The sequence below is a fragment of the Mus caroli genome, chromosome 16, assembly GCF_900094665.2.
Source record: "Mus caroli chromosome 16, CAROLI_EIJ_v1.1, whole genome shotgun sequence".
Classification (NCBI taxonomy): Eukaryota; Metazoa; Chordata; class Mammalia; order Rodentia; family Muridae; genus Mus; species Mus caroli.
In genome coordinates, this window is record NC_034585.1 from 81,985,201 (window position 1) to 82,003,613 (window position 18,413).

Consider the following 18,413-nt stretch of genomic DNA (forward strand, 5'->3'; position numbering starts at 1 on the left):
CTCCTTCCCTTCTCCTTCCTTCCTTCCTTCTTTCCTTCCTTCCTTCCTTCCTTCCTTCCTTCCTAAAAATTTATTTTATTATGTGTAAGTACACTGTCACTGTCTTCAGACACTCCAGAAGATGGCACCAGACCCCATTACAGATGGTTGTGAGCCACCATGTGGTTGCTGGGAATTGCTCTTCGAAAGACCAGTCAGTGTTCTCAACCGCTGAGCCATCTCTGCAGCCCAAGCAGCCACACTCTTAATTGAGCTCTTTCCCTAGACCCTGTATATAATTTGTTCTTATTTGCCCCTGTCTGTACAGGCAGAGATGTGAATTTAGTAGGGATTTATTTTTAACTGGCCTTGGGCGTGTGGCTTCTTTGCTTCTTTGTTAAAATTTTTTGTTTCCAGAATTCTCATCTATCCTTTAGCCAAGGCAGTCTTGGAGTGTGTCCTTTTGTGGCTGTTTTAGTGAGACCCCTGTTAATAATCAGTAATTACAACTGGTAGGTAAACCTTTCTGCCTTGGTTTCTAATTACTGTGACAATAAACTATGAACAAAGGATGTAAAAGTTTCACACTTCTAGACGGTGTGAGTCCAGACGGCAAACAGAACAACTCAGAGCTCACCTCTTTTTGCTTTTCAAGACAAGGTTTCTCTATGTAGCCATAGCTGTCCTGGAACTCACAGAGATCTGCCTGCTTCTGCCTCCTGAGTACTGGGATTAAAAGGTGCAGCACCACCACCAAGCAGAGGAATCACACCGGGAATGGCATAGGCTTTGAAGCCCTCAGTGTCTGTCCCCAGTAAAGTAACAACTCATACTACTATTTCCACAGTAGTTCAATGTAATAAATAGTGATTATTCTTGATTTCATTGCAAGAATTTTTTTGTCCTAATTTATTTGAACTCTGATAGTAAAGGAATTTTTAAAATCAGAATTTGAGAGTGAACACTCCTTATGAAATGATGTTTGAAAACCAACACAATCTGATACAGTATGTACACTCATGCTCTGCCTCTCCTCTCTCTTTGTATGTACTCTTTACTAAGAACCAACGAAGGCAACAAAAAATTCAGGAAAGATATCTTCACTTCAATGAGCTCAGCGCCACTGACTACACGGAAGACAATGAATGTGAAGCTGACACGGCACTTTCGGGAGAAGTGGAAGTGGATACCGACTCCAACCATGGTTCTCAAGAGAAGGTTGCACAGACAGGGCTGCCTGTTAACCACAAGGATTTGGGTGGCCAAGAGAACGTGACAGAAAGCACACCTGATGTGCAGGAATGCCCAGAGGACCTAGAAGTGAAAAGTGTGAACACCGAGAGTGATCAGGGGACTGTGACGTCTGCTCCTGAATGTCCTAGGAAGTTAAATGGTGCCTTCCTGGAAGAAAGGACCAGTGGAGAACTAGACATTATCAATGGTTTAAAAAACCTTAATTTGAATGCTGCTGTTCATCCTGATGAAATAAATATAGAGATTCTGAATGACAGTCATTCTCCTGCATCCAAGGTATATGAAGTCATGAACGAGGATCCAGAAACTGCTTTCTGTACCCTCGCGAACCGGGAAGCGTTTAGTTCTGATGAGTGTTCCATCCAACATTGTTTATATCAGTTCACCCGGAATGAGAAACTTCAAGATGCCAATAAACTGCTTTGTGAAGTGTGTACAAGACGGCAGTGTAATGGACCAAAGGCAAATATAAAAGGTATTTAGTTATTTTTCTTGTTGTAAAAATTGATATTAAAGTGTATATTTTGCAGGTAGAATAATTGTGAATTATCACATCTGGGCTTGTAATTGAGTTAGTAAAGAGAAAAAAAAACTGCATTAGCATGGCTAGTGCAGTGTACGCTAAGAACAAAAAAAACATGGTCTCTTTCTATGGGTCTATTTCCCACTGGAATGCGGTCATAACATCCTGGCAGTAACTGATTCTCTGCATCCTCACATCCTCGTCAGTATTTGTGATGGCCCTCATCTCCTTAACACCAGGAAAGCAGTCTGGAAGTTTTCAGTGCATGTCCCCTAGTCTCGCCTGTATTCCTTATGCTTGACTGAGTGGGATTGAAAGGGAATGGGGTGGCACAGACTGTGGAAGATTTTCATTGCAGTTGAAGTATTCTAAAGTCCTTTCTCTTTCTTTTCTTTTTTCTTCCTTCCTTCCTTCCTTCCTTCCTTCCTTCCTTCCTTCCTTCCTTCCTTCCTTCCTTCCTCCTTTCTCTCTTTTTCTTTCAAGATTTATTTATTATTATACATAAGTATACTGTAACTGTCTTCAGACATGCCAGAAGAGGGCATCTGGTCTAATTCGGGTAGTTGTGAGCTACCATGTTCTGGGATTTGAACTCAAACTTTGGAAGAGCAGTCAGTGCTCTTACCGCTGAGCCATCTTGCCAGCTCCCTAAAGTCATTTCTTTTCTTTTTTTTTTTTTTTAACTTTTTTTTTTTAAAGATTTATTTATTTATTATATGTAATTACAATGTAGCTGTCTTCAGACACACCAGAAGAGGGCATCAGATCTTTGTTACAGATGGTTGTGAGCCACCATGTGGTTGCTGGGATTTGAACTCCGGACCTTCGGAAGAGCAGTCGGGTGCTCTTACCCACTGAGCCATCTCACCAGTCCCAAGTCATTTCTTTACACGTAAAATAATATAAAGAATAAGTAATGTTGCTTTTAGGGATTTAATTTTGGAGCAGACAATGGCAAGCAAGCCAAAATCCATAGGCCTAATACTGTTTCTGATAGTCTCTGAGCAAACTGAGTTTCCTCACATTGTGGTCATTTCTTATGGAGGGAGATATGCCAAGTACCTCCAGGCATCCTGCTGATGTGACAGTTCTCAAGGATACCGTAAAATGTTTTGGTGTCTGGAATTCAACCTAGGACTTTGTACATTTTGGTAGTGAGTTGTACTTTAAAGCCTTTTTAAAAAATGCTGTCCTCAAAGTTGCCACCCTATGCCTCTACCTCTTAAACACTGGGATTACAGGCATGTGCGAGCATGTGCCCGTCACAGCCTCAAAAACATTCTATAGGTTTTTATAAATAATTTGATATGGAACACTTAACTGCCAACCCTAATTAAATGTGCTGCTTACATTTGTCATGTGTTATGGACATTTTTCAATTTATACTGAGAAAATGTCCTTGATTTTTGCCTCTTGGTTATTAAGGACACAAATATCACCACAGTCTGCTGGTTTGTTACTCCTGGCTTTGGGCTTTAGGTCGTCCTTCTCTAACAGACTGAATGTTTGCAGGTGACAGGAGACATGTTTACACCAATGCCAAGAAGCAGATGCTGGTCTCCCTCGCGCCTCCTGTCCTCACTCTGCACTTAAAGCGATTCCAGCAGGTACCCTCAGAACCCCAAATTAGCTTACGTATGCAACCCCTACTTTAGTCTCTTCTGAATTTGTTTCTGCCTTGTCTTAATTCTAATTTCAAAAAAAAATGGGAAATTTAGAAGAGAAAATATATTAAGTTTGTCAAAGTGGAGAAATGTAGACAGTCCTGGTTTCTAGAGCGTATGATTTGTAGTATCTTATTCAAAGTTTAACTTTAGATTAGAAAAACACCAGTTTACTGCTAAAATGTGTATGTGGTATATCTTAATTTTTTAGTGGCTTGATAAAAAGAATATATTAAATTTTCATAATTTTGTGACTGGATCATCTTTTCTGGAAGATTTGATATATTACTACAACTTGGAAATTCTCCAGGATTTTATAGACATTTTTCCTCTTAATGGTCAAGTATTGGCTTGACCAATTGGTTGGGTCTTACTGGCACTTGTGTAAGCATGGTTAGACTATTGTGACTTAAGAAAAATATTCTGCTATTGCTGAATTTTAGGAACTCAAAAATCTCTGACCTAATCTGGTATTTGGGGTGACTAAGGCAGAATCAGGGAAATCTCACCAGAGCACTTTTTGGTAATGTGAGGTACTTAAAGAAAAATCTAAACTAGCCAGAAACAAGACAAGGAAAAAGTCTCTATAGAAAGGTGACTGGGGCTACATGTGTTGGGAGTTCTTTGGGCATTAGAAGGGACAATCCGTATAGCTTTTCCAGGAAAAGAACTCAGTCTGTCATCCTTCTTCTTTTTTTTTTTAGGCTGGTTTTAACCTTCGCAAAGTTAACAAACACATAAAGTTTCCAGAAATCTTAGATTTGGCTCCTTTTTGTACCCTTAAATGTAAGGTAGGTAAAAGTGGTTTTTTTTTTTAAAGGAAATTGTTTAAGAGAAATCATGACCTATCAAATACTCGTCTGATATTTCACATTAAATATGAAATTGATATTATTTTAGAAGGGCTGGGATGCAGCTCAATGATAAAAGTGATTGGTAAGAAATATTTTATAGAGGGGGACTTTGGTTATTATACCTTTGGTTAAATTTAGTTAGGGTTTTGCTGCTGTGAACAGACACCATGACCAAGGCAACTATTGGTTTTTTTTTGTTGTTGTTTTTTGTTTTTTTCGAGGCAGGGTCTCTCTGTATAGCTCTGGCTGTCCTGGAACTCACTTTGTAGACCAGGCTGGCCTCGAACTCCCTGCCTCTGCTTCCCAAACGCTGGGATTAAAGGTGTGCACCACCACGCCCAGCGATAGTTGAGATTGAAGAGCACAGAATAGTTGGAGAGAGGAAAAGAGCACCACAGAATGGGTTAAGATTTCAAAACCCAGTCTCTTATGGCTGAAAAGGAATGGCACTGGAAACCCAGGCAAATCACCAGTGCACATACCTCTCTGGGGCAATGTAGGACTTGTCAAGGCAAAGAATATGGAGGCACAGTGATAATTAGAGCACAAAGGAAAGAAGTCCCTGCTTGAGGGAATGCAGTTTTTACAAGAGCTGTCATACCTATGGTCTTAAGCAGCCTTAACTCGGGGTAGGAACATAGCCTTACAAATGTTAGCCTTACAAGGTTTATATTGGAGCCGGGCGTGGTGGCGTACGCCTTTAATCCCAGCACTCGGGAGGCAGAGGCAGGCGGATTTCTGAGTTCGAGGCCAGCCTGGTCTACAAAGTGAGTTCCAGGACAGCCAGGACTACACAGAGAAACCCTGTCTCGAAAAANAAAAANAAANAAANAAAAAAAAAAACCAAAAAAAAAACAAGGTTTATATTGGTGGCAGAACCAGGTTGGCCAAGATATAAAGGTACTCTAGAATTTTCTTGAGGCCTTTAACTGGCAAATTGAGTTAATACCTACGTCATTTAACCGTGGTATTACGTGGTTCATGACCTAGTTTTTGCACCATAAAATCAAATTCAACTTTGATAAAGGTGAAATTATCTCTGTGGGCTAGGACAGACAGGTGGTGTGACAAGATGTGAACATGTCTTTCCAAGGACATGTGTGTAAATGGGACAATAACCCTGGATTATGTTTTTAAGAATGTTGCTGAAGAAAGTACACGAGTGCTGTATTCCTTGTATGGAGTTGTTGAACACAGTGGTACTATGAGGTCAGGGCATTACACTGCCTATGCAAAGGAGAGAACTGCAAGCTGTCATCTCTCCAATCTTGTTCTTCATGGTGACATTCCACAAGGTAAGCTATCTTGGATAATCCACACATTTTACCTAGTATGCCAAAGCAAAAAAATAATAGAAGCCTGATGACTCTTTCCTTTTGTATTTCCTGACAGATTGTGAAATGGAATCAACCAAAGGGCAGTGGTTTCACATCAGTGATACACATGTACAAGCTGTGCCTATATCTAAAGTACTGAATTCACAAGCATATCTCCTATTTTATGAGAGAATACTGTAATAACAAAAAGTGCTTTCTCTGGAAATACACCTATGGCTTTTATACTGGCTATTATAACAATAAAAAGTTAAACTATAAATTATGTTCATCTAAGTAAATGACAGAAAAAAATCATGTTTATTTATTTAAATACAGGCAAAATAATTTACAGCGGTTTTGTATTAGCATACTGGTTTTTATTCCTTCTAGCTTCAACTCTAGGAAGGATTTGAATAACTAAGTTCTGTGCTTAATCTGACTGGGTGGTAGTTCTTGACACATCAATAAACTGATATTCCCAAAACATGTTTTATTAGACTTTAAGTTGTTATTTACTGTATCCACTACTGGCAACACCATGTCTCACTATTCTAGTGCTGAGATTAAGATTGACTGGAAGCAATGTGAAATCTTGGTGTCAGTGTGTGCACATAAACTCTGGCCCAGCCACTATTGAAAAGCCTTATATTAGGACACTGTCTGAACTTTTTTTTGTTTGTTTGCTATGGGATAAACAAACATTTAGAAGCCAGTGTATCAGGTCACTGGAGCTTAAAGATTTTCAAGGCCATGGGATTGGGGGGAACAACTTTGGAAATGAGATAAATAACAGACTAGAAGTGTCTTTCCCAAACATAGACATGGTGTGGTGGTTGTAGCAAGCCAAATATACAATGAGAACAGTCATGTGAGTGATTAAACAGACGGCCATAACAGTAACACATTTATTGTACCACCCAGCAGAGTACAAACACAAATAAGAAAAATAAAACACTGGGCAAGTTCTACTCTACAAACACAACTCTTAACCTATGACAAGTTCCTCAGTCATTCTGGTCGTCGTCCCAGTCCTTCTTCCCACTTGGAGGTTTGGGCCCACCAGCTGGTTTTGCCATGATGATCTAAATAACAGAAACCCATGGTAAGTACATTAAACTTCTACCTGTGGAGGTTAAGAACCACAAACCGTGTGTGTGTGTGTGTGTGTGAACTACTTTATCAACAGTCTTCATCTCAATATAATCAAAGGACATTCCTACTGTCTTAAGCTATACTTCAGCAAAGCAGAGAAACTAACATACCACCTCCAGAAACAATTAGGGACTTCATACTTACTGACAGTGCTTATAATAAATGAGCCTCAGGGCTTTACCGTCTGCACTTCCCTTTTGTAGCCTATATTCATACCACATTAAACTTACACTCTCCCAAGCCCTCATCCCCCATGTCTAAATGGTCTCGGCTAATTTAAAACTGCCGAAAGTTTTAAAATTTAATTTGAGCCAGATGTGAGGGTGAACAGATACTACAATCAGGAGTGCCATGTTATGACTGTACTGTCCTGGGATTTGCCTGCCTCTAGCCCTTCTAGGCCAAGCAGTGAGGTTACAGATGTGCCACCGTGCCTGCGGCTCTGGTCCTCAGGCTTTTAGGGTAAGCACTCCTATCTGAGCCACCTTCCCTAGCCTGAAAAGACAACTCATTTTTAAGCCAAGGTCTTGCTCTGTGGAGCAGGATGGCTTGGCACTCAGATCTGCTTGCTTTCACCTCCTGATGCTGGGATTAAAGAAGTGTGCTTGTCTGCGTCCCATGGGCCACCACTTTGTAAAGATTACAGTTTCATTTTCACTCACCTGATCCACTCTTAGTACAGTGACTGCAGCATTAGTGGCCAATTTAATAGCCCAGTATTTTCCCAAGTAAGTATCTAAAATACTGGCTTCTAACATATCCTTTACAGCAGGGACTTCAGCCTGTGAAAACAAAATTAATTTCTTACTCGTGAAAGCTTATACTCAACGTGAAAAACTTACAAGGCTCCTAAATGATAACCGAAATATACCCTCACTCCAAAGCTGTCAATAAAACTAAAATTTCCTCTATCAGATTAAGTAAATATCAATTACAAGAGCTACTTGTAAAAATCAAACCTCTATCTTGCACCAGTTCCCCGTTACACATAGTGTATTTCTTTATATAGTCACAAAAAAAGTCAAATCTTAACAAATACCTCGATATCCAACCCCACATTTTTGTTTCCTTCTTGGTGTACGGAATAAAGTTTAGAGATAACTTCATTGGCCTTCACGCCAGAATTTTCTGCCAGTGCCCGTGGAATTGCTTCAAACGCTTCAGCAAACTTCTTAATAGCATACTGTTCAAGCCCAGGACACGTCTAAAACAAAATTTGTTTGTCAAGTCAATGCTTTTTTTAATACTCTTAAAAAAAAAAAAAGGTCAGAAAGGCAATTTCTATAGAAAAGACTTATACCTCTCCATATGATGTGATTTGTTTAGCCAATTCAATTTCGGTAGCTCCACCTCCAGGTACAAGACGCTTATCCTATTTAAAAACAAAGTGGAATATTTATTTTTCAGTAGGCACCATTATGCAAAACGTACTGAAATGCAGTGACTACATCAACCTTTCCAACCTGGAGACTAGGAACCCACTAGTACAGCATGGCCGCACGTGCTGCAGCAATGGTAGACCGTCTGGAACACACTCTGGAACAGCCTTGTTACTGTGTAGTCTGTGCAATCGTTTGTGAAGGTAACATTCCTTAGCAGCTGACAGGTTGTTAGAACCACCTATCTTGATGTTCTCATGTTTGAGTTTCAAGAAATCACAAGTTTCTGAAATTGCAAATACTGACCCTTGTGAGAACTTTGAAAGTATTAACTCCATCATCTACTGCCCTTTCTATATCATCCATCAGATTGTCTGTAGAACCTCGAAGAACTATAGTAGATATGGCACCATCTTCTTTTTCTGCCAATAAATAATTTGTGGATTAAATCAGAGAAAACAAATCCCTAACTGTATAAAGCACACCTTACCATTACTACATACCATGCTTAAAAACAACCACCTGTGTATCTCCAACTTCTGAGAGGTAAACACTGTCACAATGTCCCATTTCTTCTTGGACGGGAGGAGTCTACAAAAAAAAAAAAAAAGATCCTTGTAGTAAAAATTCAAATGTACTCACCCATCTTTTGTTTTCCAAAATACATACCAATTTTGGAAGAGCTGTGGCACCAACTGTTTTACAGAGTCGTCTGAGATCCCACTTTGAGTTCAGTCTTCAAAAAGAAAAAATGAAAAATTTGATTTAGTCATAATAACATAAAATGTAGAGAATAAATAGCAAATAAGCCAGACAAGGCCACATACACCTTTAATCCAAGCAGCCACAGACCAGCAGATCTCATAGGCCAGGCTAGTCTACATGGCCAGCCAAGGAAATAATACTGCTTTCACCTTATTCAAAGTGATCATGTTTTTATTGCACTGAATTAGGAAGCCAAGAAGCTGATTCCTGACTTTGTGAAAGTAACAAACTAGCCAGCAATGCCTATGGCATCTGAAGTGCATGCCATCTACAGATAAAGAACTGAGGTCAGTGCAACAGCACAGGCTTTTAGTCTCAGCACTTGGGAGGAGACACAGGCGGAACTGAATTTACACAGTGAATTCCAGGCCAGCCAGGGCTACAGAGCAAGAATCCGTCTTAGACAAATTAAGCACACATTTACAGCATTATTCTACAAATTAAGGTGTAGCCTGATAGATTTCAAACCTAGGATACAGGTGCAACTGCACCATCTGTAAGGAAGAGCAGGGATATTACTGTGTCTATCTGATTGGCTGCTAGATGGTATAACGTGCCCCAAGCGATTTCCTCAGTGAAAAGCATTTTTCTTGATCCATATTATAGCTGATAAGCAGTTCATTAAGTTTACATCTTAACCCTTAAGCTATTCCTTTTGCCCAGAATGCGTTCTCCTCCTTGCTCAAGTAACATCTCCTCACTGCTCCTTGGACCCTACTGCTTATGTAAAGTTCACTTCTCCCTCCTATATAAATCCTTTTGCTGTTTGATCTTCATTTTCCCTTTATCAATTGTTCTCAGTTTACTGAAAGTAGCTCTTACCTCACCAACATGATATTGTACTTGTTAGCATAATGAAGAGCCATGTCCGCCACTTTGCCGCCTGTTACTATGACATTTGCACCGGTGCCTGCAATGGCCTTCACCTGAGCATCCATGAGATTCTCCTCTCCCTTACTGAAGTTCATCAGCTCCTCAGCAGTCTTAATCAGCACGGTCCCCTGGAAAACAAGCCACATCCTTCCCTTTCAAACCTGTCACAGTTTTGATGTTCAAAGTTGTAAGATAATGTTTTGCCCAATAATTTAAAGATCTGAGAGAAAACATGAAAATATGTGTTTTATTATGAAGCAAAATACATGTACTTGTTAAAAGCTCCTCATGTATAAAATTATAAAGTGTATAAAATGAAGACCTTCACTCCCTACACTCTCAGGTCTCAAAGCAAATGTATTTTCAATGTGACAGGGACAGACTTCCTTTAGAAATGTCAGGCATATATATATATATATATATATATATATATATATATATATATATATATATATATTCAAATACAGTGATCATCAGCAAAACAATCCTCACATCTTCCCTGAAGCATGGCCACACAACCCCTCAAGTCTGTAAAACCAACAACTGGAATCTGCCAAGATTATTTGCCATGAATCTAACTACTGATGAATCTAAAACATGTAGTTTTAAAGACTGATTTATGTTCAAATTGATTAGCATTCTTAAGAGTATAAGAGAATGTCAACATTCACAAAAAGCCATACCATGAGCATACAAGATGCTCAGAGTATTAACAAAGAGCTACAATTAAGAATAAAAATACTTATGAACTAACCAGTACCCCGGAGCTCTTGACTCTAGCTGCATATGTATCAAAAGATGGCCTAGTCGGTCATCACTGGAAAGAGAGGCCAATTGGACATGCAAACTTTATATGCCCCAGTACAGGGGAACGCCAGGGCCAAAAAAAAATGGGAACGGGTGGGTAGGGAAGTAGGGGGGAGGATATGGGGGACTTTTGGGATAGCATTGGAAATGTAATTGAGGAAAAGATGTAATAATAATAATAAAAAAAAAGGAATAAAAACACTGCCGGGCATGGTGGCACATGCCTTTAATCCCAGCACTTGGGAGGCAGAGGCAGGTGGATTTGAGTTCGAGGTCAGCCTGGTCTACAGAGTGAGTTCTAGGACAGCCAGGGCTACAAAGAAACCGTCTTGAAAAAAAACAAAGAATAAAAATACTGCCACCACTAAGTGGTTTTAGTTTAGAATTTAGTAGCTCAAGCAAATATTCATGGTCTGAACAAACAATTCTGTAATCTTCAGTTTGCTTAAGAGCAAACCCCACACCCCAAATAAACATTAATGGAAAAAGCAACCCAAATGTCCTTTTCAAGTCACATACCTTTGTCTCTGTTATCATGCCATCAAACGGACAAGAGTACACAGCTATTTTTGCATCTTTGACAGATGTCACATCACCTTCAGTTTCCTTCTTAAAAACCATGCCATGTAATACTGAGGATGAATAAACACCAGAGCCCTAAGGAGCCAAATTCAGTGTAGTGAGAAATCAGTAAATTTGGGTTAAGGAACAAAGAAATATTCTATACTTTTGTTTCATCCCAGGTGTTGGGGCATGGTTTTGCCAGCTGCAGATAGCTTCTGCAACTTCTGCGACTGTGTGATGCTCTGAATTCTGGGAACTTTTCAGAGGGTATATAAAAGCTAGAGTGAGCGAGAGAGAGACCCCCAATATAGGAGGTTGGCTGTAGTTTGTTAACAGATGTGCTCAAAGAAGAAACAAGAAGAAGTTTAAATTCAAGGATCTCTATTTATCTCTCCCTTCTATCCTATCTAGTGAGGGAGTGAAGCAGGGGGAGATCCCACAAAGTAGCAAAGAGCAGCTACAAGCAAAGAAGAAATTAGATTCAAGAATCTCCTCCTTTCTTTCCTATCTAGTGATGGGGTGAAAGCGGGGGAAAGAAAGGGTGGGAAAAGAGCCAAAGTACTAAGACTGGCAACCCAGCAACACTGTCATTAAATTTTAAACTAAAGTTGTACAGCAAGGCTGCGATGATCAGGAGGTAGGCATAACCAACCATTCTCACGGCTGGAAGCACTACTGTGGAAGGAAAGCGCTTCAGCATGCTGGGAAAAGCAAAGGTAGACAGCAATCAAGTCATTTATTTGCCTGATCACCAAGCACTTGGCACTACTATACTAAGTGGAATTGCTAATACTACAGAATGAATAGAAAAAGATGGTTTCAAAGGTGAGCCATCTCTGGCTCCATTCTTTTACATTACTGTAACCTCTATGTATTGGGAAAAGATGACTTCACAAAAAATATACTTTAACAGAGAGCAACAGCAGTTCTCAATCTGTGGGTCACAACTCCCTGGGGTGTTACCTATCAGATATTTACATTATTATTCATAGCAGTAGCAGAATTAATTATGAATGACCAACAAAATAGCTTTAAGACAGAAGCACTAAATCTAAAACATAGGGTAGAATTTATGGGCGTACAGATGGCTCAGTGTTTAAGGACTGCATGCTCTTCCGGAGGAACCAGATTTGATTCCAGCACTGAAAAGGTAAGTCAGAACCATCTGTACCTCCAGGCCCAGGAGACCCGATGGCCTCTCCTGGCCTCCATGCAACTGTATGCACATGACACAAAGACAGATCGCAGGCAAAAGACTGGACATCAATTAAGTCTTAAGAAAAGAGCAGAACAACTTTGAAGCAGGGGACCAGGCAAAGTAACTGATCTTGGAATGGGAATGTGCCTTCATGGCAGAGGGCTTTCCCAGCATGCTCAGGCTCTGGGTCAAAGCCCCACGACTGCAGAACAACATCCCCTTCTAAGATCTAGTTGGATATGGTAATATATTTTTTGAAACTTACCAGAATCTTACATACTCTGATGTTATCAACATTGAAATTGCCAGAATCGGGAAAGATAGATACTGTCAAAGAAATAAAACGTATTTTTTTAGATCACAGAGAAGACATCTCAGTGACATTAGATCAGCGCAGTTTGGATTATTTTTTGTTACCGATTATTACTCACCACAAGCCTGAGCAATAAGCTTGGCCAAAAATGTCTCACTGCCGTACTGCTTACTCATGATGGAGGTTCGAAGCAGAGAGGACACTTCATCAACATCTCGAAGGTTTTTGGCAGAGCAACATACCAACTCAGGAAGGATCTCATGAGCTTTTTTGCAAGCTATTTCATACCCCGATATTACCTAAACCGTGATTAAAAAAAAAGTTGTTTTAGTAGACATACTTTTGACATGACTTACTCTGGTAATCCAACAAGTGTGGGGATTTTCAACCTAAGATGGCAAGTGCTTGCAGAAATGCATGCAGAGCCAATAGCTATGGACCACACAGCTCTGATGACAACACAAATGCCAGCCCTTCCTCTAACACCTATCACTCAGAGGACCTTGGCTTTAAGAACACTTAGCAATAGGAATCTTTTGAGGACAAATTCACATGAAGCATATGGCCAATGCCTAAAATGGAAACTACTCAATGTTATTACTAGTAGATTTAAAGTTTATTTTAAAATCATTTACTTGTATATGGTAAAAGTACACATATTGGAACAGACTGTAAGCCCTTATGACTGTCCAGGCATGCACATGTACAGTGGCTCTCAGGGGTCCTGCTCTGTCTGACAGACTCCCTTTAGACAGACTCTCAATCTGGTCAGCAGGTTCCAGTGATGCTCCCGGCTTCACTCCTCCGTGTGGGATCACAGGTGTAACTGAGTACTACTCGGGTCCCTGTGCTTGCCCCCGAGAGCTGTTACCCATCTAGTCCTGAATTTTAAGCTTTAAGCAAAACCACACAAGTACTCAAATACAATTAAAGTACAATATGAATACTTGCCTCTGATACGGACAGGCCAATCCTCAGAAGTTCTTCAGCCAGTTCTAGAAGAGCCCCAGCGAATACCAGAACGAAGTTTGTGCCATCACCAACCTCTTGTTCTTGCATATGAGAGGCCATCACTATCATCTTTGCAGCAGGATGTTGCACCTGATACAAAGGGTTAGCAAGTGAAAGAGACTTGTACTTGCAGCAACATGAAGTCAGCAAGTTCCTTGATGGCAGGCAAAAGCCACCTGACCAGTTCGTTCCACAGCTTCAAGTATGTTGAACTATGTTTGTCAGCACAAACTCACCAGTACAAATGAAATCATTTCAAAGCACGTGTCTGACAGCCATGCATTACACACAGTGCCACAAAAGTGCCACAATTATACCTAACTTAGAAAATAAAGTATTTGCAACTGTTAAACTCAGCAACTTTAAGACTTTAGAAGAGAAGTTGGTGTGGTGACACACTATCAACTATCATCTTATCCACTTGGCATAAAACTCTAGCATTGGGCTGGAGAGATGGCTCAGCAGTTAAGAGCATCGACTACTCTTTTGAAGGTCCTGAATTCAAATCCCAGCAACCACATGGTGGCTCACAACCATCCATAATGAGATCTGACACTCTCTTCTGGTGTGTCTGAAGACAGCTACAAACAAAATAAAACAAAAAACTCTAGCATCACCCCTTATTCTCACCCCACCCCCACTTCATGTCTGATACACTATGTTGCCAATTTTCTCCATATATTGGCTTTTTAACAGTTAAACAATGTTTTGTCAGGCCTGTTGGTGCACACCTTTAATTACAGCATTCAGGAGGCACAGACAGGAGGGGATCTGGAGTTCCAAGCCAGCCTGGTCTACAGAGCCAGCCCATGACATCCTGAACACAGAGACCCTGTCTCAAAAACAAACCAAAGGTTTTACAAAAAATAAAACAGAGGCAGTTTTAGTACCACTTATATTTCTAAACATGCTCTTGTTTGAGGAACCCATGACTCCCCTTTTCTTTTCTCTCTCTGAGATAGTACACGCAGTCAGACTCTCTGAGCTAGCACACGCAGTCAGACTCTCTCTCTGAGCTAGCACACGCAGTCAAACTCTCTTTCTGAGCTAGCACACGCAGTCAGACTCTCTCTCTGAGCTAGCACACGCAGTCAGACTCTCTCTCTCTGAGATAGCACACGCAGTCAGACTCTCTCTCTGAGATAGTACACGCAGTCAGACTCTCTCTGAGATAGTACACGCAGTCAGACTCTCTCTCTGAGATAGTACACGCAGTCAGACTCTCTCTCTGAGCTAGCACACACAGTCAGACTCTCTCTCTGAGATAGTACACGCAGTCAGACTCTCTCTCTGAGCTAGCACACGCAGTCAGACTCTCTCTCTGAGATAGCACACACAGTCAGACTCTCTCTCTCTCTCTGAGATAGTACACGCAGTCAGACTCTCTCTCTGAGNCTCTCTCTGAGATAGTACACGCAGTCAGACTCTCTCTCTGAGCTAGCACACGCAGTCAGACTCTCTCTCTGAGATAGTACACGCAGTCAGACTCTAGCCGAGGATGACTTTGAACTTCGGATCCTTTTGCCCCCTCCATCTCCTGAGTGCTGACCACATGCAGAAGCCACCACACTTTTATACAGGTTTATACAGCATTGGCAATCAAAGCCTAGACAGGCACCTACACCCAAGCTTCAAAGTATTTTTAAAAAGCCACAAAATTCTCAATTCTTAGGAATTAATTTTAGACACTGTTCATTTTAAATTTTCAGCAATGGGGACAATGGGGACAGAACCTAGGGCTTTGTGCTTATTAGGCAAGAGCTGTATCACTGAGCTATCTCCCCAGGCCACATTTATACATCAAAGACTAAGTCACCCTCTAAGTCAACACCACAGCTCTGTTCTTCTGAAGGGTCATTTTTATTTGTGTGTGTGTCTGTGTGTGGCTATGTGTGAATAGGTGCCTAGAGACTGTAAGGGGGTGGCGGGTCCCTCTGAACTAGTATTCCATGTTGTGTGTAGACTGCCTGACGTGGGTGCTGGGGACTGACCAAGAGCAGTCTGCACTCAACTCCAGTCCTCCTCATTTCATTTACCACGAAAAATTCCTCCACAAATATTCGTGAAGGTAAATTTTTCCTTAGCATATTCTTTAAGCTGTTAGAGAAATGTGAATTTTTCTCATTTTCTTTAAAACACATATTTACCCCCCTCCTCCAATACTAAACCACAGGTCTAATGGAGCAAGAGATGAGCATCACAGCCTCTTACCCTGCTCTAAGTATCTATTCCACACCCTCTTGGACAACAAAACTTCAGGGAAAAAAGGAAAATGCCAAACGGTTATGTAAGACAAAGCATCAATATTTACCAGCTCTTTTTATACTGCTGGAGAATTCACATTAGAATCAATCTATAGAATCATACATCTGATCATCATCAGAGAGATACTCCACACCCACCCACACACAGACAATTTAAGAGTTTGAGTAGCCAAATGGTAAACCTAGAAAGGTCACTTAAATAAATCTTCACAATAAACTGGAGGAAGAAACAGCCTTTCATCATCTAGATTGAATACAGTTTCACCTATGTTAGAGTCATGGGTTTTTGATGGTTTTGAAACAAAACTTACTTCTAGCTCTCTTAAAATAGTCGCTGCGTCATTTGTCACAAACAACTTCTCCAGGCGATTGATGACCATTTTATTCATTCCTTAAAAGTAGTTGCAAAGAAAAAAAAAAGATTCCATTATTAATCAAATATTCTCCCAAACAACCCAGGAAAATATGGGCAAGAAGCCATACTGACGTTTAACCCCTGGAACACACTATCTATTTAGATCAGCATCATAGCCCCATGGGGTTCCCCTGACTAAACACCCACATGCTTAGCATGTAAGAAGTGCTCAATAAATAGGAATTAACACTAAAAACAATGTGCTTAGAAAGACATTTGGTTTCATCCGTAATCTCTTTGTGTGTATCTCTAATTCAACTGGTGGTTAAAGGGAAGGAAGTTTCCTGATGCTGTGCTGTTTTCTGCAGACTGCTGGGCCTTTCCACAATAACACTGTGCCACTAGTGAGGATGCTGAACTTCCCTCCCTAGGACCTAACAGGATAACAGCATCATTTCTAATTTCTCTTTTCCCAGAAAGCTGGATTTCTGACTTAAAGTGAGAGGCACATCAATGCCACGGACCATAAAACACGTGAGGCCCGCTCTCTACACTAACACCCTCAAGACAAAATGAGGTAGCGAACAGTCACACCACACAGCCTCAACTTTGAACTTGGTCATTACCATTTGGTCCGTATGCTGTGCGAGTAGTCTGAGCAAGCTCCTTGCAGGCCTGTATATTTCTATACACAGCCTCTTCTAATCCCGAGAAATGCTGAAAAAGAAAATGTCTGCTTAGGCATGATATCCAAGTTAATAGTTTTCTTTTGCAGGATACCTCTGTTGGTTATGCTTCTAAGAAACTGCCAGGATCACACAGGCAGTCATCAGACAGCCTCAGTTTCCCCGCACTGGGCCTGGCTCTCTTTCCTATCTGTAAACTAATGGGATAATTAACAGCTACTAGTACTAGCTTTTTACCTAAATGTGGGGGACAGGGAGTACTTAAAAAAAAAACCTTGTCTTCACTATAGTCTCCATCAGTACCGACTTACAAAAAGTATCTCTGTGCTGAAGTGCTAGCCTGTGACAGAAATCCTTTAAATGTATCATTTCCTCAGTCAGAGTGATGGAGGAAAAGATGGAAACTGGAAGCTATGGCCACCCCTCCAAAGGTTAACAGTGTCATTTGCAGAACTTACTAACTTACATTAAGCCCTGACGTCCATTCAGTATGCCAGTTATCACTACAGAGGAGACACCACCTCTCTGTACTGCTAAGGATCCGCTATTTCTACAAGTTGTAGAAATATGAAAGACAAAACAAACGTTATCTGGCAGCTTGGGGAACTCAGGACAAATCGCTCCATAAGCAATGTGACCGCTTTAAAAAAATAAAAATCACTCCTCAAACTACGGCCTAAGGGATAATAACACTATTCGATCTGGGGTGGGGCTTCACTTATCCTGTAGGCTACGACATCGGACAGTCAAGAGTGAAAAGACAGTTAACAGCCTTCGGCTCGGTCTCCTCAATTCAGAAAAGGTAAAGGAAACAGAACGTCCAGAGGAGAGTTTTCAGTAGAACAGTGGGGATCGGACGTGTCTGGAAGGAAGCAATCAAGGGCAGGCCCAGGAGTGACCATGCCGGACTCGTGTCATCTCCATCCTACAATCCCCGGCCCTCCAACCACCCGTTACCAATCCCGTCCAACTTCATTAACGCATCGCCAGCTCGCGTTAAGGGCGGCGCCCGTGGGCTCCATTCCGCAGACAAGGGCGTGGGGAGCCGGGTTGCAAACCCGAAGCCACCGGGGGAATAACAGAGATGCCCACCGGTTCCAGCGAGCCGGCATCCAGAGCACGCTTCCCTTTCTAGAACCTTCTCCATCCCGATCGCGGCCGCCCGCCCGCAGGCCTGTCGCGGTCGCCACAGGCGCAGACCCGCCCTTCCACCGCGCAGTCCCTCCACGCCACCTACTTTGGCTCCATCCTTGAGCATCTGGGCAAAGCCCGGGGCCTTGGGGACGTGAAGCGCCATGGCTCGGCCGCAGTCCACCGCTCACGCGCTCGCTCCGAGACGCCGAGGAAGCAAGGGGCGCCGCGCACTGCCTGCTGGGAACGGGCCTCGGCGCCGCCTCACGTCCCCCTACGTCAGGTCGCCCCGCCCCTTCAACCTGCAGCGTCTCTGAAGTATCGC

General features: G+C 41.5%; 2 protein-coding genes across 6 annotated transcripts in view; one reads left to right on the forward strand and one right to left on the reverse strand.

The window, feature by feature from the left end:
* Positions 1-6,074, forward strand: part of Usp16 (ubiquitin specific peptidase 16) — a 31,351-nt gene extending 25,277 nt beyond the window's left edge. For all 5 annotated transcript variants that reach the window (XM_021185640.2, XM_029470395.1, XM_029470394.1 and 2 more), the window contains 5 exons: positions 1,042-1,708; positions 3,269-3,363; positions 4,125-4,211; positions 5,413-5,569; positions 5,667-6,074. In XM_021185640.2, coding sequence (XP_021041299.1) covers positions 1,042-1,708; positions 3,269-3,363; positions 4,125-4,211; positions 5,413-5,569; positions 5,667-5,791 — 1,131 coding nt within the window. In that variant the 3' untranslated portion in view covers positions 5,792-6,074. The remainder of the gene's footprint in view (positions 1-1,041; positions 1,709-3,268; positions 3,364-4,124; positions 4,212-5,412; positions 5,570-5,666) is intronic.
* Positions 5,890-18,339, reverse strand: Cct8 (chaperonin containing TCP1 subunit 8). Its single transcript, XM_021185644.1, has 15 exons — positions 18,195-18,339; positions 16,898-16,988; positions 16,228-16,307; positions 13,593-13,742; positions 12,760-12,940; positions 12,594-12,655; positions 11,086-11,223; positions 9,709-9,887; positions 8,791-8,857; positions 8,625-8,712; positions 8,428-8,543; positions 8,043-8,114; positions 7,782-7,946; positions 7,405-7,524; positions 5,890-6,672 (listed from the first exon to the last, which is right to left on the reverse strand). Exons 1-15 carry the CDS (start codon positions 18,252-18,254, stop codon positions 6,595-6,597), a joined length of 1,647 nt encoding a protein of 548 aa, XP_021041303.1. The 5' UTR covers positions 18,255-18,339; the 3' UTR covers positions 5,890-6,594.
* Between the last annotated feature and the right edge of the window lie 74 nt (positions 18,340-18,413).